This window comes from Cervus elaphus, chromosome X (assembly GCF_910594005.1).
Source record: "Cervus elaphus chromosome X, mCerEla1.1, whole genome shotgun sequence".
Lineage (NCBI taxonomy): Eukaryota > Metazoa > Chordata > Mammalia > Artiodactyla > Cervidae > Cervus > Cervus elaphus.
The window spans coordinates 38,183,389-38,204,581 of NC_057848.1; the positions used below are offsets into that span (position 1 = coordinate 38,183,389).

Sequence of the window (21,193 nt, forward strand, 5' to 3'; positions counted from 1 at the left end):
GAAAGTTATGACTAACCTGGACAGCATATTAAAAAGCAGAGACATTACTTTGCCAACAAAGGTCCATCTAGTCAAGGCTATGATTTTTCCAGTGGTCATGTATGGATGTGAGATTTGGACTATAAAGAAAGCTGAGCGCCGAAGAATTGATGCTTTTGAACTCTGGTGTTGGAGAAGACTCTTGAGAGTCCCTTGGACTGCAAGGAGACCCAACCAGTCCATCCTAAAGGAGATCAGTCCTAGGTGTTCATTGGAAGGACTGATGTTGAAGCTGAAACTCCAATACTTTGGCCACCTGATGTGAAGAGCTGACTCATTGGAAAAGACCCTGATGCTGCAAAAGATTGAGGGCAGGAGGAGAAGGGGATGACAGAGGATGAGATGGTTGGATAGCATCACCAACTCAATGGACATGGGTTTGGGTGGACTCCGGGAGTCGGTGATGGACAGGGAGGCCTGGCTTGCTGCAGTTCATGGGGTTGCAAAGAGTCAGACACGACTGAGCAACTGAACTGACCGATACCTTCAAAGGATGTCCAGAAACACTAGACTGGTTTAATCACATGGCACAGACTTCAATAAAAAAGGCTAATGCCCCAAGACCAGAAGTCCTAGCCAGACTGTTGGAATGTCAAATATGCTAGGTGTTTGTCACAACTCTTGCACTTTAAGGATCAAGTGCAATCCTTGGGAAAGTGGTCTGTCTGGAGCACAAAGGGTCTTCCTGTGGATTCTACTGAAAAGAAGCATAGTATACAGGAAGAAAGAATAAGCTAAAAATTATCTTACAAGTTTCTCAAAATCTTTTCACCAAAATAAAAAAATAAATAAATAGGAAAAAGAATGGCACATACAAACTCAATCTAATCTCCCTCATACCAATAAAGTTTAAAAATTGGTTTCTTTTCTTCCCTTAAGAAGCAGGTTTATTGAGTTAGCAGTCAGCTCTCTATTTCTTTATACATAGTTAATAATCATAAATCTTCACTTTTGACACATGCTTTAGAGATAGCCAAAGAAAGCCAGTCATTAGAACAAGTGTTATTTTAATATAGTGAGTTTAAAACATTTTGTGTCTCTAAACAAAAATTACAAGTCAACTTTTAGAGATCAAAATGGGAAAGAATCACAAAAAGTTTTAGTAAAACTATTCTAAGACGTACCATAAATGTTAATGTATAAATGCAATTCAATTTTTGACAAATTGCTTTCTCCATAAAATAACAAAATAAAATGATAATAAAGACAAAAAATTTAAAAATACCTCACTTTCCTCAAACCTTTCCCAAGCCAGGCTAAGGAGATTATGTACCCAGTTAGAGAAAGGAGCAACCCAAATGACCAATATCTATGGAAGGAAATTACTCTCACACATTTTAAGGTTAAAATGGTTTCAGTTAAAGTAATATGTACTGCCAGGTGACACCACTGAGGGAGATATACATAATAAATATCACATAGAAAGGAACATTATCATTTACATATGTTAATTCTATTTACTACTTCCCTATTTGAGAATTTAGACAAGTAACTTCATTAAGGAAGAAGTTTTCCCTTATAATTCAAAACATAAAACAAAAATAAGATTCTAAAATTAAGTCACAATATACCAGTTTCCATTCACTGTCACTCATTTGGTAGGGCAATTTTTTTCTTACACTTATTCAATGTTCAGTCTATTATAAAAACAGCATAAGGCTAAGAATCAGAGTTCTACAGCCATACTGCTGCTTTGATTAGAATCTTGGCTCCACCAGTTGCAGTATGTGTAATTTTGAGCAAATAGTTAACCTCTGTGCTTCAGTTTCCTCATCTGCAGTGCAGGGATAATAACCACATTATCTGAAAATGTTGTGAAGATGAGATGAGGTAATACGGGTAAAGTATTTTTAACACTGCTTGGCACACGGTAAGAACTTATTATTAACATCAACTATTATCTACGCCTAACCTTCCAATAATCCCATCCCAATCTATCCATCCTTGAGGTAGCAATAAGAAGTCACAAGAGTGAAAAATATAACTCAAGAACTGTTTGTTTATAATGTTCCACTTTAATTGGGGATGCTAATAAATAAACCTGTGTTGTGGTGCTGTGATTTCAACAAAATATTTCTGGTCTAAAGCCATAGTACTCAAAGTGACCTAAGGACCAGCAGGCATGGGCATTACCAGAGAGTTAGAAATGCTGGCCTATGAAATCAGAATCGGCATCTGGTTCCTGGGGGCATTGAAGTTTGAGAAGCACTGCTCTCAAGAACAAGACCAAAAACCTATAAAGTAATGTGGACATATAGAAAATACAAATAAGATACTGTAGAGACATAGGTTACATAGCCAAACCAATTACATTCCTTTGCAACTAAAACGAATTATAACTGTATTAAAAAAACAAAATTTATTCCCCCAAAATTATTTTCTTACCTAATGTTAAGGTATGTTAACATCTGCAGGTTTTTAATGGCTTCAGGAATGATTTTGATGCAATTATGATATAAATTTAATGTTTCAAGAGGTGCAAATAACCAGACCTCAGAAGGAATTTCTGTAAAACGATTTCTTGAAAGATCTGAAAAATAAAAGTAATGTCCGCATGTCAAACATACACCTATATTTGCGGTAATTAACAGAACTATTTACACACTTGCTGAATCACTGAGAACCCAACCAACTATTCAAAATACTGACCTTGACCTTTTGCCTTAAGGCAAAAAATATAGAGAAATATATTCATGGAAAGTCTGTTCATTAACAAACTGCACTTGATATACTTCAATATCTTTAAATATTATCTTTTAAAATACCAATGAAGAATTCTCTCTGATATTTAAAAACATGAATAAAACCATCCCTGATCCCACATCCCCCTCCATCCACCCCTTCCTCCTTTACAGCAAAACTTAAATAAATTTACAACATAATTATATTTAATACTTACCATGGACTTTTCAACCAATTATAATTTGCTTCTATTCATTTTTATATCTACCAAGGTCACTAATAGCCTCCATATCAACCACCGTTCATCCATTTGGAAATACTCCTCTTCCCTTGGCCTGGAAAACTACACTTCTGGATCATTTCCTATTATCTCCCTGGCTGCTACTAAGTCTCTTGCTAGATTCTCCTCTACCCATACCGTGAATGTTTTTGTTCCTAAGGACTCTGATATAAGGTACTCTTTCCTTAAGACATACTCTATTAGATGATTTAATCCAAAACTAGGGTTACTATTCATATACTGAAAATTTCAAATTAAATACATGTTTGAACACTTATGTGCTAATCTTTAGGACTTCCCCTTCATATCTCTCAGGTACCTCAAATTCTGCAAGTGCAAAATCTTAACTGAAGATCTTCCACGTATCTGTTTCTCTCACTTTAGATAATGTCACCAACATTCTCCTCATGAGCTGCTCAAGCCAGAAACTTGGCACTTACACTTGATTCCTTCCTCTCCTAAACTATTCCAAGTACAAACAAATAATTTTATTCACTTAAGTTTTCACACGCACACACACACAAAAACAGAATTATTGTAACTATTATACATCTATTGATACTTTGTTAAATGAAATTTTGAAAAATACTTAGGATATCATGTGGCAGGTTGGAAAAAAATACCCTAAAAGAGTTTCTCAACCAAAGTATTATTGACTTTTTGCATTGTATAGCTATTTGTTGTGTGGAGCTATCATGGGCATTGTAGGATATTTAGCAGCATCCCTAACATCTATCTACTAGATGCCAGGTAACACCCTCTAGTCATGGTAGTCAAAAAAAATCCCATGGAATATAAACCCTCCTACCCCTGTTGAGAATTTCTGCCTGAACAATTATCAAATTAGCTATCTTACCATAGGAATATACTTTGCTAAGGGCTTCCCAGGTGGTGCTAGTGGTTAAGAACCCACCTGGCAATGCAGGACACTTAAGAAATGCAAGTTTGAACCCTGGGTGGGAATGATTCCCTGGAGAAGGAAATGGCAACCCACTCCAGTGCTCTTGCCTGGAGAATCCCATGGACAGAGGAGCCTGGAGGGCTACAGTCCACAGGGTCACAAAGAGTCAGACATGACTGAAGCAACTTAGCACGCATGCACACACATACTTTGCTATCACTATTTCATTATACTTATTTGGTTAAAAACATAAGACTATCATTTACCTTTATCAAGAAAAACATCTATGCAGTTAGGGAGTTTGGAATCAACATGTACATGCTGATGCTGCTGCAGCTAAGTTGCTTCAGTTGTGTCCGACCCTGTGCGACCCCATAGACAGCAGCCCACCAGGCTCCTCTGTCCCTGGGATTCTCCAGGCAAGAACACTGGAGTGGGTTGCCATTTCCTTCTCCAATGCATGAGAGTGAAAAGTGAAAGTGAAGTCTCTGTCATGTCCGACTCTTTGCGACCCCATGGACTGTAGCCTACCAGGCTCCTCTGTCCATGGGATTTTCCAGGCAAGAGTACTGGAGTGGGTTGCCATTTCCTTCTCCACTACTATATTTAAAATGGTTAACCAACAAGGACCTACTGTAGAGCACAGAGAACCTTGCTCAATGTTATGTAGCAGCCTGGATATGAGGGGAGTTTGGGGAAGAATGGATACATGTATATGTACAGCTGAGTCCCTTTACTGTCCACCTGAAACTATCATAACATTGTTAACTAGCTATGCTGCTGCTAAGTCACTTCAGTCGTGTCCAACTCTGTGTGATCCCATAGACGGCAGCCCACCAGGCTCCCCTGTCCCTCAGATTCTCCAGGCAAGCACACTGGAGTGGGTTGCCATTTCCTTCTCCAATGTGTGAAAGTGAAAAGTGAAAGTGAAGTTGCTCAGTCGTGTCCGACTCTTAGCGACCCCACAGACCGCAGCTTACCAGGCTCCTCCATCCATGGGATTTTCCAGGCAAGAGTATCGGAGTGGGGTGCCATTGCCTTCTCCGGTTAACTAGCTATACTCCAATATAAAATAAAAAGTTAAAAGAAGAACATCTATGGTGTATCTTAGGCCACTGTACCTCATTTAGCATCTGGTCTGCCCACATAAGAACAGCTTCCTACCAACACTAAAATTCCTCACTCTGAGGTATGAGACTTATTTATTTAGCAGTATAATAATTTGCTATTAAGAATATCAATATACATGTATGTTTTTATGCATGTGTGTATACATGCACATACTCATTTGCCTAATACAAAATTCTGTAACTGGCTAAAGAAAACATTAGTTATGATTATATAAAAGTTAATTTGGATTCTTTTTCTTCTCACCAAAAGACTCTGAATAACTAAATAAAAGGACAGATAGAATTATTAGAAATCAAAATCTGAACCTCAAATAGAAGTTTTCAATTTACTGGCTCACCTCCTCTAGATACCCAGGCATCATGCAGTTCTATTGAGGGGGAAAAATTAAGACTTCTTTTTTTTAGTTTAGAATATTTCTTTTACATTTGACTTTTACCTCTTATCCTTGTAACTTCAGAATTCGAGGAGTTGAAAATTACTGCTTACAGTTAATTTGAAATCCTAAAAACAAATTCTGCCCAGTTTGTTTTTCTGTATAATATTTAGTAAGTACTCATAAATAATACAGTGGCCCTAGAGTTAGATGATGGTAGCTTGCATGGAGATGGCAAGAATAAGGATAAAAAATAGAATTTGAAATGTATTTTGATATTAGTACTTATAGGAATTGGGCAAGTAATTGTCTATGTGGGATAAATAAGAGACGGTAATCAAGAATGGAACCCAGAAAAGACTGGGAGGAGAACAAGATGGCAGAGAAGTAGGATAGAAGGGCTTGCAGAACACCAGCTGAGAGCTGACAGGAGTACCTGACCACCAGAAAAGAATATACAGAACCAATCAAAACTCAGTAGGATGAAGGAACTAGGAGGAAAAACAGGAGTGTTAATAGGACTGGACCTGCCCTCGGTGGGTGGGGGAACTGAAACAGGGGTCCAATTCCCATATCAAGGCAATTGTCTGGGTCACAGGAGAAACATTTAAGGCTGAGAGTGAAGCAGCTGATCTGTGGTAGCCTAAATGGAATGAGAATCAGACAGTCCTTGCCGCAGCCATATGTACCCCGGAAAGGGACGCAGGTCCCCTAGAAGGCGCAGCAGCTGGGAGCTGGGAATAGGGATTGTAGAGCAATCCCAGGGTGAGGGCTGCTGTTGACTACAGAGAGATGGACAAAGGGGACCTGAGGGAGGAGACTGTGGTAGGAAATGCCTGTGGAGGAAAGCCAGGCAGCCATGGAAGCAAGGTGATACTGCTGAGTCATGCATAGGGGGTGGAGTCATCACCACAGCCTCTCTCTCCCCATAGGCCGGCACCCGCAACTGAACAATAGAGAGCCTGGCCCATCAAGCGCCTGATGCACCCAACAACAGAGAAGGACCCCAGACAAGGGAGCCCTCTAAGTGCCTGAACAGGTGGAGCTATGGAGAAAGACTAGCCAAAGAGGCCTTCTGATCACCAGCTACCAGAGGCTTGAAAAAAAGACTCTGATAGGGCCATAAGTCCTGTGGCTGAGGCAGTCTGTGTCCCTGCACACTTGGCACAGCCAGGGTCCCTGCAACCCAAGCAGCTGTGCCACCTTCATGCTTAACCCTCACTGGGGCAGACACAAGTCTTCCAGGACAGCCTCAGGAGCAAACCCCAGTGGACAACCCACATACACAGGTAGAAATAAAACCACAATTGAAACCCAGAGGCAGTGTGGCTAAGGAAGAAGACCCAAAACCTTCCCACCAGCTTTACAAGTTGCAGATTAAATCCACATGATCAACTAGGCAGCCTGTGTCTATGGAATATATCAAAGGACATTGAGAATTCCCACAAGAGAAAATCCACTAGTTCTGATAGCTGTGGACATTGGAGGTAAGAACACACAGGAGTAGGACCAGATTTGAGTCTGAGCTGCCCCCACTGCAGATCTGGAGACCAAAACAGTGCTGGAGTGCATCCTAGGTAGGCGAGGTGGACTGTGACTCCCAGCAAGGGAAAGAACCCTGACAGCAGTGACTCAAGAAAAACATTTATTCTTCTTATATTTTGACTTGTTCTGTAGTTTCTTTGGATTTTTTTTTCTTTCCTTTTTTTCCCCCTCTGTTGTAGTTGTTGATTTTATTAGCACTATGAAATATAATTAAGCTTTTGAGTTTTTTTTTTCAATCACACTTTTTATTCCTGTTATAAACCTCTACCTCTACGTTGGCCTTTTGCAGCTCTGTGGAGTTTTCTTTCTTCTTTTCTCTTTTTTTTAATTTTAATTTTTAAATTTTTTAAACCTATTATTTTTTTCTACATTTATTCCTTTGTTTGCTTTTTCTACTGTTCCATTCCCTTTGCAGTTAATTATATATATATATATATATATATATAATAAATATATATATATATATATAAATATTCTTTATCTATCTCTGTTTAACTTTGCATATCTACTCTTTCTTTCTTTTCTTTCTTTTTTCTCACCATATTTGTTAGTTTTGCTTTCATTGCTTTATTCCCCAGTTGGCACCTTGCTTTAGTTTTGTTTTCCAGTTTGTGTTTCAGTTAGTTTTGTTCTTAACGGGTGGATATCATTTTTGGTTTCCATTGTTTGTGGGGTCAAACTATTGTACCTTATTTTTGTTGGACTATTTTGATTTTGCTTATGTGTATATGTGTATATGTTCATATTCCACTATTTTAATTATTGTTTGCATGATTTTGTAACTGCCATTTGTCTGGGGATCATCTTGGGTTTCTCATTTTTGGGTATTTGTTTTACTCTCACTTAATGCCATAACAAACCACCTGTGGAATCTCTGTTCTTGGCCAGAGATCAAGCCCTGAGCCTTCAAAGTGGAAGAACTGATTCCAAGACCCTAGACTACCAGAGAACTCTTAACCCAAGGGAATATCAAATAGTGAGAACTCCCACAAAGGAAACCACTTGAATACAAGACCCAATATCACCCAACTACCAGTAGCATCCTGTGCTACTATTCATCCAAATAACAAACAAGACAAAAATACAAACCCAATCATCAGCAGACAGGATTATCACCTCACTCAGTCCTGCCCATCAAAAAAAAATAATAAACTCAGCACAAATCTCATGCTACACGAAGCCTACACAAACCACTGGACAAACCTTAGACAGGCAGAAACCAAAAAGAAGAAAGAATTCAACCGAAGGCTGGGAAAGGAGACCTCAAACACAGTAAGTTTTTTAAAAAATAATGAAAAGGCAGAGAAATACCACACAAATGAAGGAACAAACTAGAAACACAAAAGTCCAAATAAATGAAGAAGAAATAGGCAAACTATCTGAAAAATAATTCAGAATAATGATAGTAAAGACGATCAAAAACCTAGAAAATAGAATGAAGAAAATGCAAGAATCAATTAACAAAGACCTAGAAGAATTAAAGAGTAAACGTACTGAGACAAACATAATTATTGAAACTAAAATTACTCTAGCAGGAATCAATAGCAGAATATCTGAAGCAGAAGAAAAGATCAGTGAGCTGGAAGATAAAATGGTGGAAATAACTGCTAAAGAGCAGAATACAGTAAAAAAGAAAGAAAAGAACTGAAGACAGGCTCAGAGACCACTGGGACAATATTAAACATACCAACATTTGAATTACTGGGGTCCCATAAAAAAAAAAGAGAAAAAGAAAGTGTATGACAAAATTTTTGAACAGGTTAAACTGATCTTTCTACAGAAAGATGGGCAGCCCAGAAGGGAATGGCTAAAGGCAAGGGAATGGATATGGTCAAAGTACTGAAAGGGAAAAATCTACAACCAAGATTACTCTACCCAGCAAGGATCTCATGCAAAATTGATAGAAAAATTAAAAAGCTTTTCAGATAAGCAAAAGTTAAGAGAATTCAGTACCACCAAATCAACTTTACAACAAATAGACGGACTTATGTAGTCAGGAAATACAAGAAAAGATCTACAAAAACAAACTCCAAAAAATTAAGAAAACGGAAATAGGAACATACATATCAATAATTAAATGTAAATGGATTAAATGCTCCAACCAAAAGACACAGATTGGTTAAATGGATACAAAAACAGGACCCATATACATGCTGTCTACAAGAAACCCACTTCAGACCTAAAGACACATATAGACTGAAAGTGAGAGGATGGAAAAATATATTCCATGCAAATGGAAAGCAAAAGAAAGCTGGAGTAGTAATCCTCATATCAGAAAAGTAGACCTCAAAATAAAGAATACTACAAGAGATAAGGAAGGACGCTACATAATGATCAAGGGATCAATCCAAGAGAAAGACATAACAATTGTGAATATCTATGCACCCAACATAGGAGTACCTCAATACACAAGACAAACACTGACAGACATAAAAGGAGAAACTGACAGTAACACAATAGTAGTAGGAGACTTTAACACCCCACTTACCAATGGACAGTTCACCAAAACAGAAAATTAATAAGGAAACACATTTTAAATGATACATTAGATGAGATGGATTTCACTGATATCTTCAGGACATTCCATCCAAATGCACCTTCTTCTCAAGTGCACATGGAACACTCTCCAGGATAGACTACATCTTGGGTCACAAATCAAACCTCAGTAAATTTAAGAAAACTGAAATCGTATGAAGCATCTTTTCCGACCACAATGCTATGAGATTAGATATTAATTACAAGGAAAAAAACTGTAAAACACAAATGCATGGAGATTAAATAATACATTTCTAAATAACAAACAGGTTACTGAGGAAATCAAAAGGGAAATGAAAAATATCCTGGAAACAAATGGCAATGAAGACAGCTCGAAACCTATGGTATGCAGCAAAAGCAGTTCTAAGAGGGGAGTTTGTAGAAATACAACCCTACCTCAAGAAACAAGAAAAACATTGAACAGAAAAAAAACCCTAAGATTAGCAGAAGCAAAGAAATCATAAACATCTGAGCAGAAATAAATGAAAAAGAAATAAAGGAAAAATTAGTAAAGATTATTAATTAGTAAAGATTTACTAATTATTAAGTAGTGAAGATTAATAAAACTAAAAGCTGTTTCTTTGAGAAGATAGACAAAATTGACAAACCTTTAGCCAGACTCATCAAGAAAAAAAGAGAGAAGAATCAAATCAGCAAAATTAGAAATGAAAAAGGAGCGGTTACAACAGACAATGCAGAAATACAAAGGATTATAAGAGACTATCATGAACAACTATATGGCAAAAAAATGGATAACCTGGAAGAAATAGACAGATTCTTAGAAAAGTTCAATCTTCCTAGACTGAACCAGCAAGAAATAGAAATTATGAACAACCCAACTACAAGCACTGAAATCAAAACTGTGATCAAAAATCTTTCAAAAGAACAAAAGCCCAGGACCAAATGGCTTCACAGGTGAATTCTATCAGACATTTAGAGAAGAGCTAATGCCTATCCTTCTAAAACTCTTTCAAAAAATTGCAGAGGAAGGAACACTTCTAAACTAATTCTACAAAGCCACCATCACCCTGATTGCAAAACCAGACAAAGACAGCACAAAAAAAGAAATCTACAGGCCAATATCACTGATGAACATAGGTTCAAAAATCCTCAACAAAATTCTAGCAAATAGAATTCAACAACACATTAAAAAGTTCACCATTAAAAAGCTACACCATGATCAAGTTGGGTTTATCCCAGGGTTGCAAGGATTCTTCAATATATGCAAATCATTCAATGTGATACACCAAATTAACAAATTGAAAGATAAAAACCATATGATAACCTCAATAGATGCAGAAAAAGCCTTTGACAAAATCCAACATCCACTTATAATTAAAACTCTTAAAAAAAATGGGCACAGAAGGAACCTACCTCAACGTAGTAAAGGCCATATATAAGCCAAAAGCAAACATTCTCCAGAAAGCATTCCCCCTAAGATCAGGAACAAGACAAGGGTGTCTACTCTCACCACTATCATTCTACATAATTTTGGATGTCCTAGCTACTGCAATCAGAGAAGAAAAAGAAATAAAAGGAATCCAGATCAGAAAAGAAATAAAGTTCTCACTGTTCACAGATGACATGATACGATACATAGAAAACCCTAAAGAAACTATCAGGAAATTACTAGAGCTAATCAGTGAATTTAGCAAAGTCACAAGATACAAAATAAATACACAGAAATCACTTGCATTTCTATATACTAACAATGAAAATTCAGAAAGAGAAATTAAGGAATCAATCCCATTCACCACTGCAACAAAACTAATAAAATACCTAGGAATAAACCTACCTAAGGAGACAAAAGAACTGCATACAAAAAATTATAAAACACTAATGAAAGAAATCAAAGATGACATAAACAGATGGAGAGATATTCCATGTTCCTGGGTAGGAAGAATTAACATTGTGAAAATGACTATAACTACCAAATGCAATCTAAAGATTCAGTGTGATCCCTATCAAATTACCAAGAACTAGAACAAAAAATTTCACAATTAGTATGGAAACACAAAAAACCCTGAATAGCCAAAGCAGTCTTTTTCTTTTCATTTATTTATATTAGTTGGAGGCTAATCATTTTACAATATTGTAGTGGTTTTTGCCATACATTGATATGAATCAGCCATGGATTTACATGTGTTCCCCATCCTGAACCCCCCTCCCACCTCCGTCCCCATCCCATCCCTCTGGGTCATCCTAGTGCACCAGCCCTGAGCACTTGTCTCATGCAGCAAACCTGGACTGGTGATCTGTTTCACAATTGATAATATACAAGTTTTAATGCTATTCTCTCAGATCATCCCACCCTCGCCTTCTCCCACAGAATCCAAAAGTCTGTTCTATACATCTGTGTCTCTTTTTCTGTCTTGCATATAGGGTTATCGTTACCATCAAAGCAGTCTTGAAAAGGAAGAATGGAGTTGGAGGAATCAACCTTCCTGACTTCAGACTATACTACAAAGCTACAGTCATCATGACAGTATGGTACTAGCACAAAAACAGAAATATAGACCAATGGAGTAAGATAGAAAGCCCAGAAATAAACCCACCACACCTATGGGTACCTTATTTTTCATAGAGAAGGCAAAAATATACAATGGGGCAAAGATAGCCTCTTCATTAAGTGGTGCTGGGAAAACTGGGCAGCTACATGCAAAAGAATGAAATTAGAACACTAACTAACATCATACACAAAGATAAACTCAAAATGGATTGAAGACCTAAATGTAAGACCAGAAACTATAAAATTCTTAGCGGAAAACATAGGCAGAACACTTGATGCATAAATCAAAGCAAGATCCTCTAAGACCCACCTCCTAGAGAATGTAAATAACAACAAAAGTAAACAAGTAGGATCTGATTAAATTTAAAAGCTTTTGCACAGCAAAGAAAACTATAAGCAAGATGAAAAGACAATCCTCAGAATGGGAGAAAATAACAGCAAATGAAACAACTGACAAAGAATTAATTTCCAAAATATACAAGCAGCTCATACAACTCAATACCAGAAAAACAAACCACCCAGTCAAAAAGTGGGAAAAAGACCTAAACAGATCTTTCTCCAAAGAAGACATACAGATGGCTAACAAACACTTGAAAAGATGCTCAATATTGCTCATCATTAGAGAAATGCAAATCAAAACTACAATGAAGTATCACCTCACACCAGTCAGAATAGCCATCATCAAAAAGTTTACAAGCAATAAATGCTGGAGAGGGTGTGGAGAAAAGGGAATCCTCTTGCACTGTTGGTGGGAATGCAAATTGATAGAGCCACTATGGAAGATGGTATGGAGACTCCTTAAAAAACTAGGAATAAAACCACCATATGACCCAGCAATCTCACTCCTAGGCATATACCCTGAGGAAATCAAATTGAAATCGACACATGTACCCCAATGTTCATTGTAGCACTATTTATAATATTTACAATAGCTAGAACATGGAAGCAACCTAGATGTCCATTGACAGATGAATGGATAAAGAAGTTGTGGTACATATACACAATGGAATATTACTCAGCCATAAAAAGGAACACATTTGAGTCAGTTCTAATGAGGTAGATGAACCTATCTACCTTAAAAGGATAGATCTCATGATATGCATTTGCCACAATATAAAGGAGTATTTTTCAAAATAGGTAGATCTGTTATACAGAGTGAAGTAAGTCAGAAAGATAAATATCGTATACTAATGCATACAAACGTAATCTAGAAAGATGGTACTGAAGAACTCATTTGCGGGGAAGCAATAGAGAAACAGACATAGAGAACAGACTTATGGACACGGGGAGAGGGGAGGAGAGGATGAGATATATGGAGAGAGTACTTACATTACCATATGTAAAATAGATAGCCAATGGGAATTTGCTGTATGTCTCAGGAAATTCAAAAAGGAGCTCTGTATTAACCTAGAAGGGTGGGAAAGGGAGGGAGATGGGAGGGAGGTTCAAGAGGGAGGGGACATATGTTTACCTATGGCTGATTCATGTTGAGGTTTGACAGAAAACAACAAAATTCTGTAAAGCAATTATTCTTCAATTAAAAAATAAACATTTTTTTTAAAAGAATGGAATTGAGAATTCTGGCTTAGGCAACTAAATGATGCTACTTAACAGAAAAGTGAGAGGTGGAACAGGATTTTTATTCTTATTTTTGCTATACAGCTTTGTTTTGCTTTTCAAAGAAGAGGATAGAATCAAGGGTTCAATTTTACATTTGTACAAACTGAGATATCTGAAAGATAACCAATAAGGGATTGTGAAATGGCCAGTTAATCAGATCATTCTGGATCTCATACGTGAGGTCCTGGATGGATACATAAAACTGAAAGTTGTGGGAATATGGTTAGTACTATAAAATCATAGAAATGGAAGACATCACCTAAAATCAGAGTACTAAGTCAAAAGGAAATTCAAGACTGGGCCATCCAGAAGACAAATGTTTATAAGTTAAGCAGAGAAAAAAAAGAGCAAGCAGAGGAGACTAAAAATAATAGTCAAGAGAAAATACAAGAACCATAAAAAAGAGAACATTCAAAGAAGCAATTGGAGAAAAAGCAAAAATATCAGTATTAATAACCAAAGATTTTAATAATTTAAATAATATCAAAGTATTATTTTAATAATTTATATATTCATTATTGTGTGATGCTTTATCTTCCTTCCCCTCCAAAAACAAGACTCAGTTAAATTACAAAGTAATATTATGAGTTCCCTTAGGAAATTTAAATAAATTTTCATTCATAAACTATTTTCTGAATGAGCTAATACATTTATTTAGTAAACACCACTTAAAATTACAATTATTTTTCAGGTATAATTGAGTAAAGCAAATAAAGCATAATAAAGTCAAAATTAATACTCAAGCCTCTTAAGAAAATCTTGTTCTAGGCTTTTTCAGATTTTTTTTTCTTTTTCATTTTGTTTTATTTTAGGGGGCTCATTGCATTATTTATTTGTTTACTTGTTAATTACAGTATAGTTGATTTAGGCTTTTCCAATATTTTAAATCTGTATAAACATCTTTTCTAAGAATGGGGTAAACAGAATACCAGTGCCAAAAGAAAAATGCAACCATAGAGGCAAAGGTAGCCAATAACACAAAACAATCTGTATTTTAATTTCTTGATCTATCTCACACTAACAGCATCTCGTATTTTCCTTCAAAAAAATAAAAATTAACTTTTACATAGATATAATGGATAAAATTTAACCTGATTTAATTTTTTTATCTTGTGATATACAATTAAATACGATTTTATGACATTAAAATCATTTAATGAACACATGCACTAAGGCAACTAGAATAATATAAAGAAAGAACAGAACAGAATTTTGGACTCTGTGGGAGAAGGTGAGGGTGGGATGTTTAGAAAGAACATCGAAACATGTATATTATCTAGGGTGAAACAGATCACCAGCCCAGGCTGGATGTATGAGACAAGTGCTCGGGCCTGGTGCACTGGGAAGACCCAGAGGAATCGGGTAGAGAGGGAAGTGGGAGGGGGGATTGGGATGGGGAATACATGTAAATCCATGGCTGATTCATGTCAATGTATGACAAAAACCACTACAATATTGTAAAGTAATTAGCCTCCACCTAATAAAAATAAATGGAAAAAAAGAACATATTATACTCAAGAAATACATGCAAAATTTGTATTTTATTTAATATGGTTCCATCTAAAGATGGAAAACAAACTTTTAATTTCTTCCTGATGGTGAGATTCATTTCACAACAGCTTTAAAGTCTACCTTCTTAGGAGACAAGTAAGACTTGGGAAAAGACAATTATAAAAATGTTTCACCTTTCCCACACACACACAAGAAAAGAAATTAAAGTCTGCTCTTTATCTTCCTGTAGTGAGCTGAATGGTGGCCCTCAAAGATATCAGGTCCTAATAATTCCTGGAACCTGTCAATATTAGCTTATATGGTAAAATTTTTTGGCAGATATAATTAAGTGTCTTGCAATGGAGATTATCCTGAATCATCCAGATGGGTGCTAAATGCCATCGCACATATCTGTATAGGAGGACGACAGAGGGAAACGAGAGACACATTGAGGAAAAGGCCATATGAAGATGGAGGCAGACACTGGCGTGATAAGGTCATGTAATGACCACAGTTACCAGACACTGGAAGAGGTGAGGACTGGATTCCCTCGAGTCTCCAGAGGGTTTGTAACCCTGCTGAAACCTTGATTTTAGCTTCAAAAGACTTATTTTGGACTTCTGGTCTCAAGAACTATAAGAGAGTAAATTTCTGTTGTTTCTCCAAACCACCAAGTTTATGGGTCATTTGTTACAGCAGCCACAGGAAGCAAACACATTTCTCAAAAATTGTTTATCAGAATTAATGAGAAAATGCCTGCAAAAATATTTTTAATTAAATAGCTGTACTTTTTTTTTCTTAAGTAGTAAGGGGATAACTCAATTAATTAGTATCCTTGAGGATAAAAACTTGTATCACCAGTGAACTGGGTTTCATCTTAGTTTTTATTATAAATCATATCAAACAGTATTGGCAATAACTCAACAGTAGACAGACTGTGTACTCTTTCCAGCCTTCCTTCAAACTGCTCCTTATAAAACTGCTTGGAGTCTGTTAGAGACGTTAATAGATCATTTTAAATAACCTGACCTGATCTAAATTATGTTCTGTATCACTCAAGTTTCAGAGGTCAAAAAAGCTAGAGAAGGGAGAAAAGGAGTCAGATGGAATGGAAATCTGTTTGCTGCCTCCCAAGCTGCAGCCACAAGAGCCACAGATGGGGCCATCTGTCACCGAGTACAATTCTTGGCCCATTGGCTATCATTTCTGCCAAGGTATAGAAAATTATTTTCAGAAAGTATACTATTATACTATACTAATTTCAGTTTTGTCTTATTCACTGTACAAAAGGCTGTGTGACTTTTGTCACAAATTGTTAAAATGAACTAAGATACACGAGTCTTCTCTGGGTGATATTTAATAGCACAGACTGCTATAGTTCCTCTTATTTAAAACAAAAAAAACCTAGATCATCTTTGAAAAACTGTCACATTTTCACCTATGGAAAAATGTCTAACAAATGATGGGTGTTGTTAGAACACAGGCTCATCATCAACAGAGATAGAGAATTTTCTGCTTAAAGAAATATGACAGTTAAGTAGAGAAATAATTTGAAATCAGAATTGTAAATTCACATCAACAATAACCTAAGTGGAACTAAAGCAAATACCTCATACACACACTTGTGCGCATGAACACAAACACGCACCTTCCATATATGCTAGATCTGAAGGCTATAGGCTTCGCACAATTATTTCTAATCTTCAAAACGACCTCATGAGGTAGCCACTAACCCTCATTATACACATGAATCAAAGACATATTGAATGGCATGCCTAATGTTAAAAAACAACTAGTAATAATTGACAGCACAGAGGTTCCCAACTCAAATGTGACTTCAAAGTCCATGTTCTATGTGTGCTCGTCCATTCCTCCAATACATTATGCATTGTGACTTCCTGTCCCAGATTTCAAATATTCTGTTCCATTGAAACCCCAAAGTAGAGTCAAAGAAATTCTAAATCTCCTAACTACATTCATATCCTAGGTTTCTTCTTGCAATAGGAAGCGGAACAAAAATCTTACTTCAAGCCCCAATTTTTAGTTAAGAAAATAATGAACATTATAAAACTTTCAGCTGTTCCCACTTTAGCATTTCAGAACTGCTTAGTCTGAGCCAATACACAGCTTTCTTAGCTCCTTAAAAGAAAGGACCCTTATTAATTTTTCAATATTTTAACCAACTCAATTAACAAGGATTAAAGAAAATTAAACAAGTTTCTTCAAAAGGTTTGTAACATCTTATAGGCAAAACCATTCTGTTGAGTACTTGTCAAGAACTCGAAAGGATCTGAGACTTCAACCTACTTGTCAGCCAAAAAGCTAGCCTAACACAGTTTAATGGGTGCTGGCAGAAGGCATGAAACCCCTGTGTGAGTCAAAGGACTTAATTACTCACAGCACAGCAAGTGGCATGACCAGCATATCTGTAGCAGTTCCTCTTGCTCCCCAAATCTCACAGGGGCAACATATATGGGTATAAATGGATACCTGCACATACAACACACCACATTACAGAAGAGGAACTCCAAATTAAGGGAACTCAAATCTTTTATAATAGATAGTACATATGCCTGCACTGTGTTCAAAAGGAAACATTATTTTTCTTGATAATAAGCATAAATATCCTTTGCTCTCGAGACAGAAATTATCTTTCTTCCAAAAGATGGTCCTGAACAAAGGGCTGTTAGTGCTTCACTGCCAAGATGTGTAAAAACATGAGACCCATTGAATATTATCTCCCAACTCTACCATGTACATTCCTTATTGACCAGAGATTGGAAGTTGCAGCCTCACCACAGAAAATAAACAAGGTACAATAAATATCATAAGCACCAAATTCTCTATAGTTCTGCAGTCAGAGTCTGAGACAGAGGCAGGCAAATCCTCATTCTAGCCTTCCAAGTCTCATTCTTATTTCCCAGGCAGCATCCTAACTTAAATCACAACCTGTGTCACTCATTCAAAATTCCATAAGGACCGAATCAGGTACTACATGTTAGGGTAGGTTAAAAGCCAATCAGATATCACCTCTAAGAAATTCTAATTATTGTTCCCTCCTAGCACCAAATATTATCAGCTCAGATTATAACACTTTGGTGAAAGGAACTATGCAAACAAACAAACAAAAAAAAATTGCCCCCACTTAGTTTGACTAAAATTGTGATTTGTACAAACATGTTGTGATGGGACCAATACTTCATCATCCTTAGGGTTTATCTCACAATATACAGAAGTCCTATAGACTGAAAAATGAGGTATAACTGTTATTTAGTAGATGAACACTAGACTGTATCTGAACTATATTCTAATTCTACTCATGATTACCTATAAAAGATTGTCCAAATCACTTAATTACTGCTCCTCACTACCTCAGAGTTACTGGTAATGAGTAAACATTCTTAAATCCCTAGAGCAAATAAGTAAAAGAAACAAAAGGAAAATTATCAATTTGCAGCCAATGATGTATAATGTTCATAAAGGTACAAAATAAAATGCTGAAAACTGACTATTATATTCAGTTCTTATTTACATGAAAAATATATACTAGAATTATGTCTTTAGGAAAGTGCGTAAAATCAACTAACTTAAATACTTATTTCCCAACATGAAAATGAAAAAAAATAAATTTTCTGTGCTTTTCAGTAATTGGTGTACATAAAATCTGATTAATATGCTCTAAAATACTAATTCTTCCTTATCTATTTTCTCATCTAAAAGAAATGTTAGGAGTAGAAACAAAAGCAACAAGAAAACAGGAGGTACCACAGCTGTTTGTTGATAAAAGAATAGAGAATATCTTTGAAGTATTAGACTCTGATATTGGAACCTGATGGGAAATGACAACCCCATGGCTCTGGCATCTGCTTTCAACAGACGCCCTCAGCAAAGACAGGTGATTTCTCGATTCAGTATTCTCTAAAAGGGTATTGTGCTGTCATTCAGAACAAGATAATGAAAAATCAGTCTATAGCTCCTGCTGCTGCTAAGTCGCTTCAGTCGTGTCCGACTCTGTGCGACCCCATAGACAGCAGCCCACCAGACTCCCCCGTCCCTGGGATTCTCCAGGCAAGAACACTGGAGTGGGTTGCCATTTCCTTCTCCAAGGCATGAAAGTGAAAAGGGAAAGTGAAGTCGCTCAAGTCATGTCTGACTCTTAGCGACCCCATGGGCTGCAGCCTACCAGGCTCCTCTGTCCATGGGATTTTCCAGGCAAGAGTACTGGAGTGGGGTGCCATTGCCTTCTCTGCTATAGCACTAAAGCCTTATTGAATAAGATGCACAGCTCAAGAATTTCTAAACTACTTCATGATGAGTTAAAGTATTAACCATAAGTACAGTGGAGAGAAAAAAGTGATGTAGATATTCAAAAAAGTGAATAAAAATACAGTTATGAGAAACAATAACAAGCAGACCTCAGTGACCTGCAGCAACCAATAATGGAAGACTCCTTTTGAGCACAGGCACTTTGAGAAACAAGGGTGCAAACAAAAACAGATGCTGCAAGGAGAAACCACAGCTGCTAACCAGAGGACAGATTACATGCATGCTCAGTGAGAAAAGGACTTTGAGTCATACAACTACTAAGCCACGTGGAAAGACAAGACTTTATTTTTTAAGGGGGGAAGGGGAAGCTCTATGCACAGCTGTCTGTAGAAAATTCTACATATTGTTTCAATTTCACAAAAAAATAATGCAGTATAATGACATTCAAACATCAAAGTGATGTTTGAGAATGGCACTCTACTTCGGCCCCTATAAAATTTATTATACTATAAATTTGGCATTTTGAACTCATGTTCTATTATTTATTAAGTGGTTCTCGAAAACTTTTTATTTTCAAAAGACAAATGTTATAGCCTCATCACATAACTTTTACTAAAATAAGTTTCAGATGGAAGAAAAAGATAAACATAAAAATGAATCATAAAAAACTGGAAAAACATTTTAGTGAACAGTCAATTCTAGAATTGGGGATGGACTTTCAAAGCATCAAATGAAGAAATAATTCACAAATGAAAAGATTTCTAGATTTAGCTATATAAGTTTTACATAAAGAAAACTACAGTCTATCAAAGAGCAAAATGAGGGACTTCTCTGGTGGTCCAGTGGCTAAGACTCTGTGTTCCCAATGCAGGGGCCTGTGTTCAATACCCGGTCAGGGAACTAGATCCCACATGCACCAACTGGGAGTTCACAAGCCACAACAAAAGCCTCGAATGCTGAAACTAACAGTTCATATGCTGCAATTAAAGATCCCCCATGCCGCCAACGAAAATCAAAGATTCAGAGTGCTGCAAGTAAGACCTGGTGCAGCGAAATAAATAAAAAAAAATTTTTTAAAGCAAAATGATACTAACAGTTCATACATAAAGCCTAGGCCAAGGACATAAATAGACTCAAAAATAAAAATTATCACTGACCAAGATGTATGTGAAAATACATTCAACCTCACTGTTAATCAAAAGAAGAATAAAGAATAAGACACTATGATTTGCCCATCATTTTAAAGGTTCTCAAAGATATTACAGGGGCTGCCCTAGTAGCTCAGCTGCTAAAGAATCTGCCTGAAATTCAAGAGACCCCAGTTCGATTCCTGTGATGGGAAGATCCCCTGGAGAAACGATAGGCTACCCACTCCAAACCCCAGCTGGGTTGGTAGAGCTGTCACAGCCAGAATCCCAAGTGGCGGCCACCAAGATCTGCAGGGTGAGGAGGAACCAGTCTGGCTTAAGTAACTGATGACAAGTGTGTGACCCATGCTTAGGGAATGTGTCTAAAAGCTGTGGGTCCTCCTAGTGTCTAGAATCTGCTGGCCCCCTGACAACCTTCAGATGTGTAAATGAGCACAGGAATCAATCAAAGAGTAGAAGGATGTGCGCTCATCTTCTCCTGTGAGAACTCCAAAACTGCAACTTGATGCTGAACAACCATTGACAGGAGAATGCTGGATCCCACCAAAAAGATACCTCATGTCCAAAAGGTAAAGGAGAAGCCCCAAAAAGATGATAGGAGGGGCAAAATTGTGTTTAGAATCAAACCCCATAACCACCAGAGACGCTCGGAGGGCTCAAACAAAACCTTGTG

The 21,193-nt window shown here is 36.9% G+C and overlaps 1 protein-coding gene across 4 annotated transcripts in view; it reads right to left on the minus strand.

The window, feature by feature from the left end:
- Positions 1–21,193, minus strand: part of LRCH2 (leucine rich repeats and calponin homology domain containing 2) — a 106,540-nt gene that overhangs the window by 70,932 nt on the left and 14,415 nt on the right. For all 4 annotated transcript variants that reach the window (XM_043896680.1, XM_043896679.1, XM_043896678.1 and 1 more), the window contains exon 2: positions 2,425–2,569. In XM_043896680.1, the coding sequence (XP_043752615.1) occupies positions 2,425–2,569 (145 nt within the window). The remainder of the gene's footprint in view (positions 1–2,424; positions 2,570–21,193) is intronic.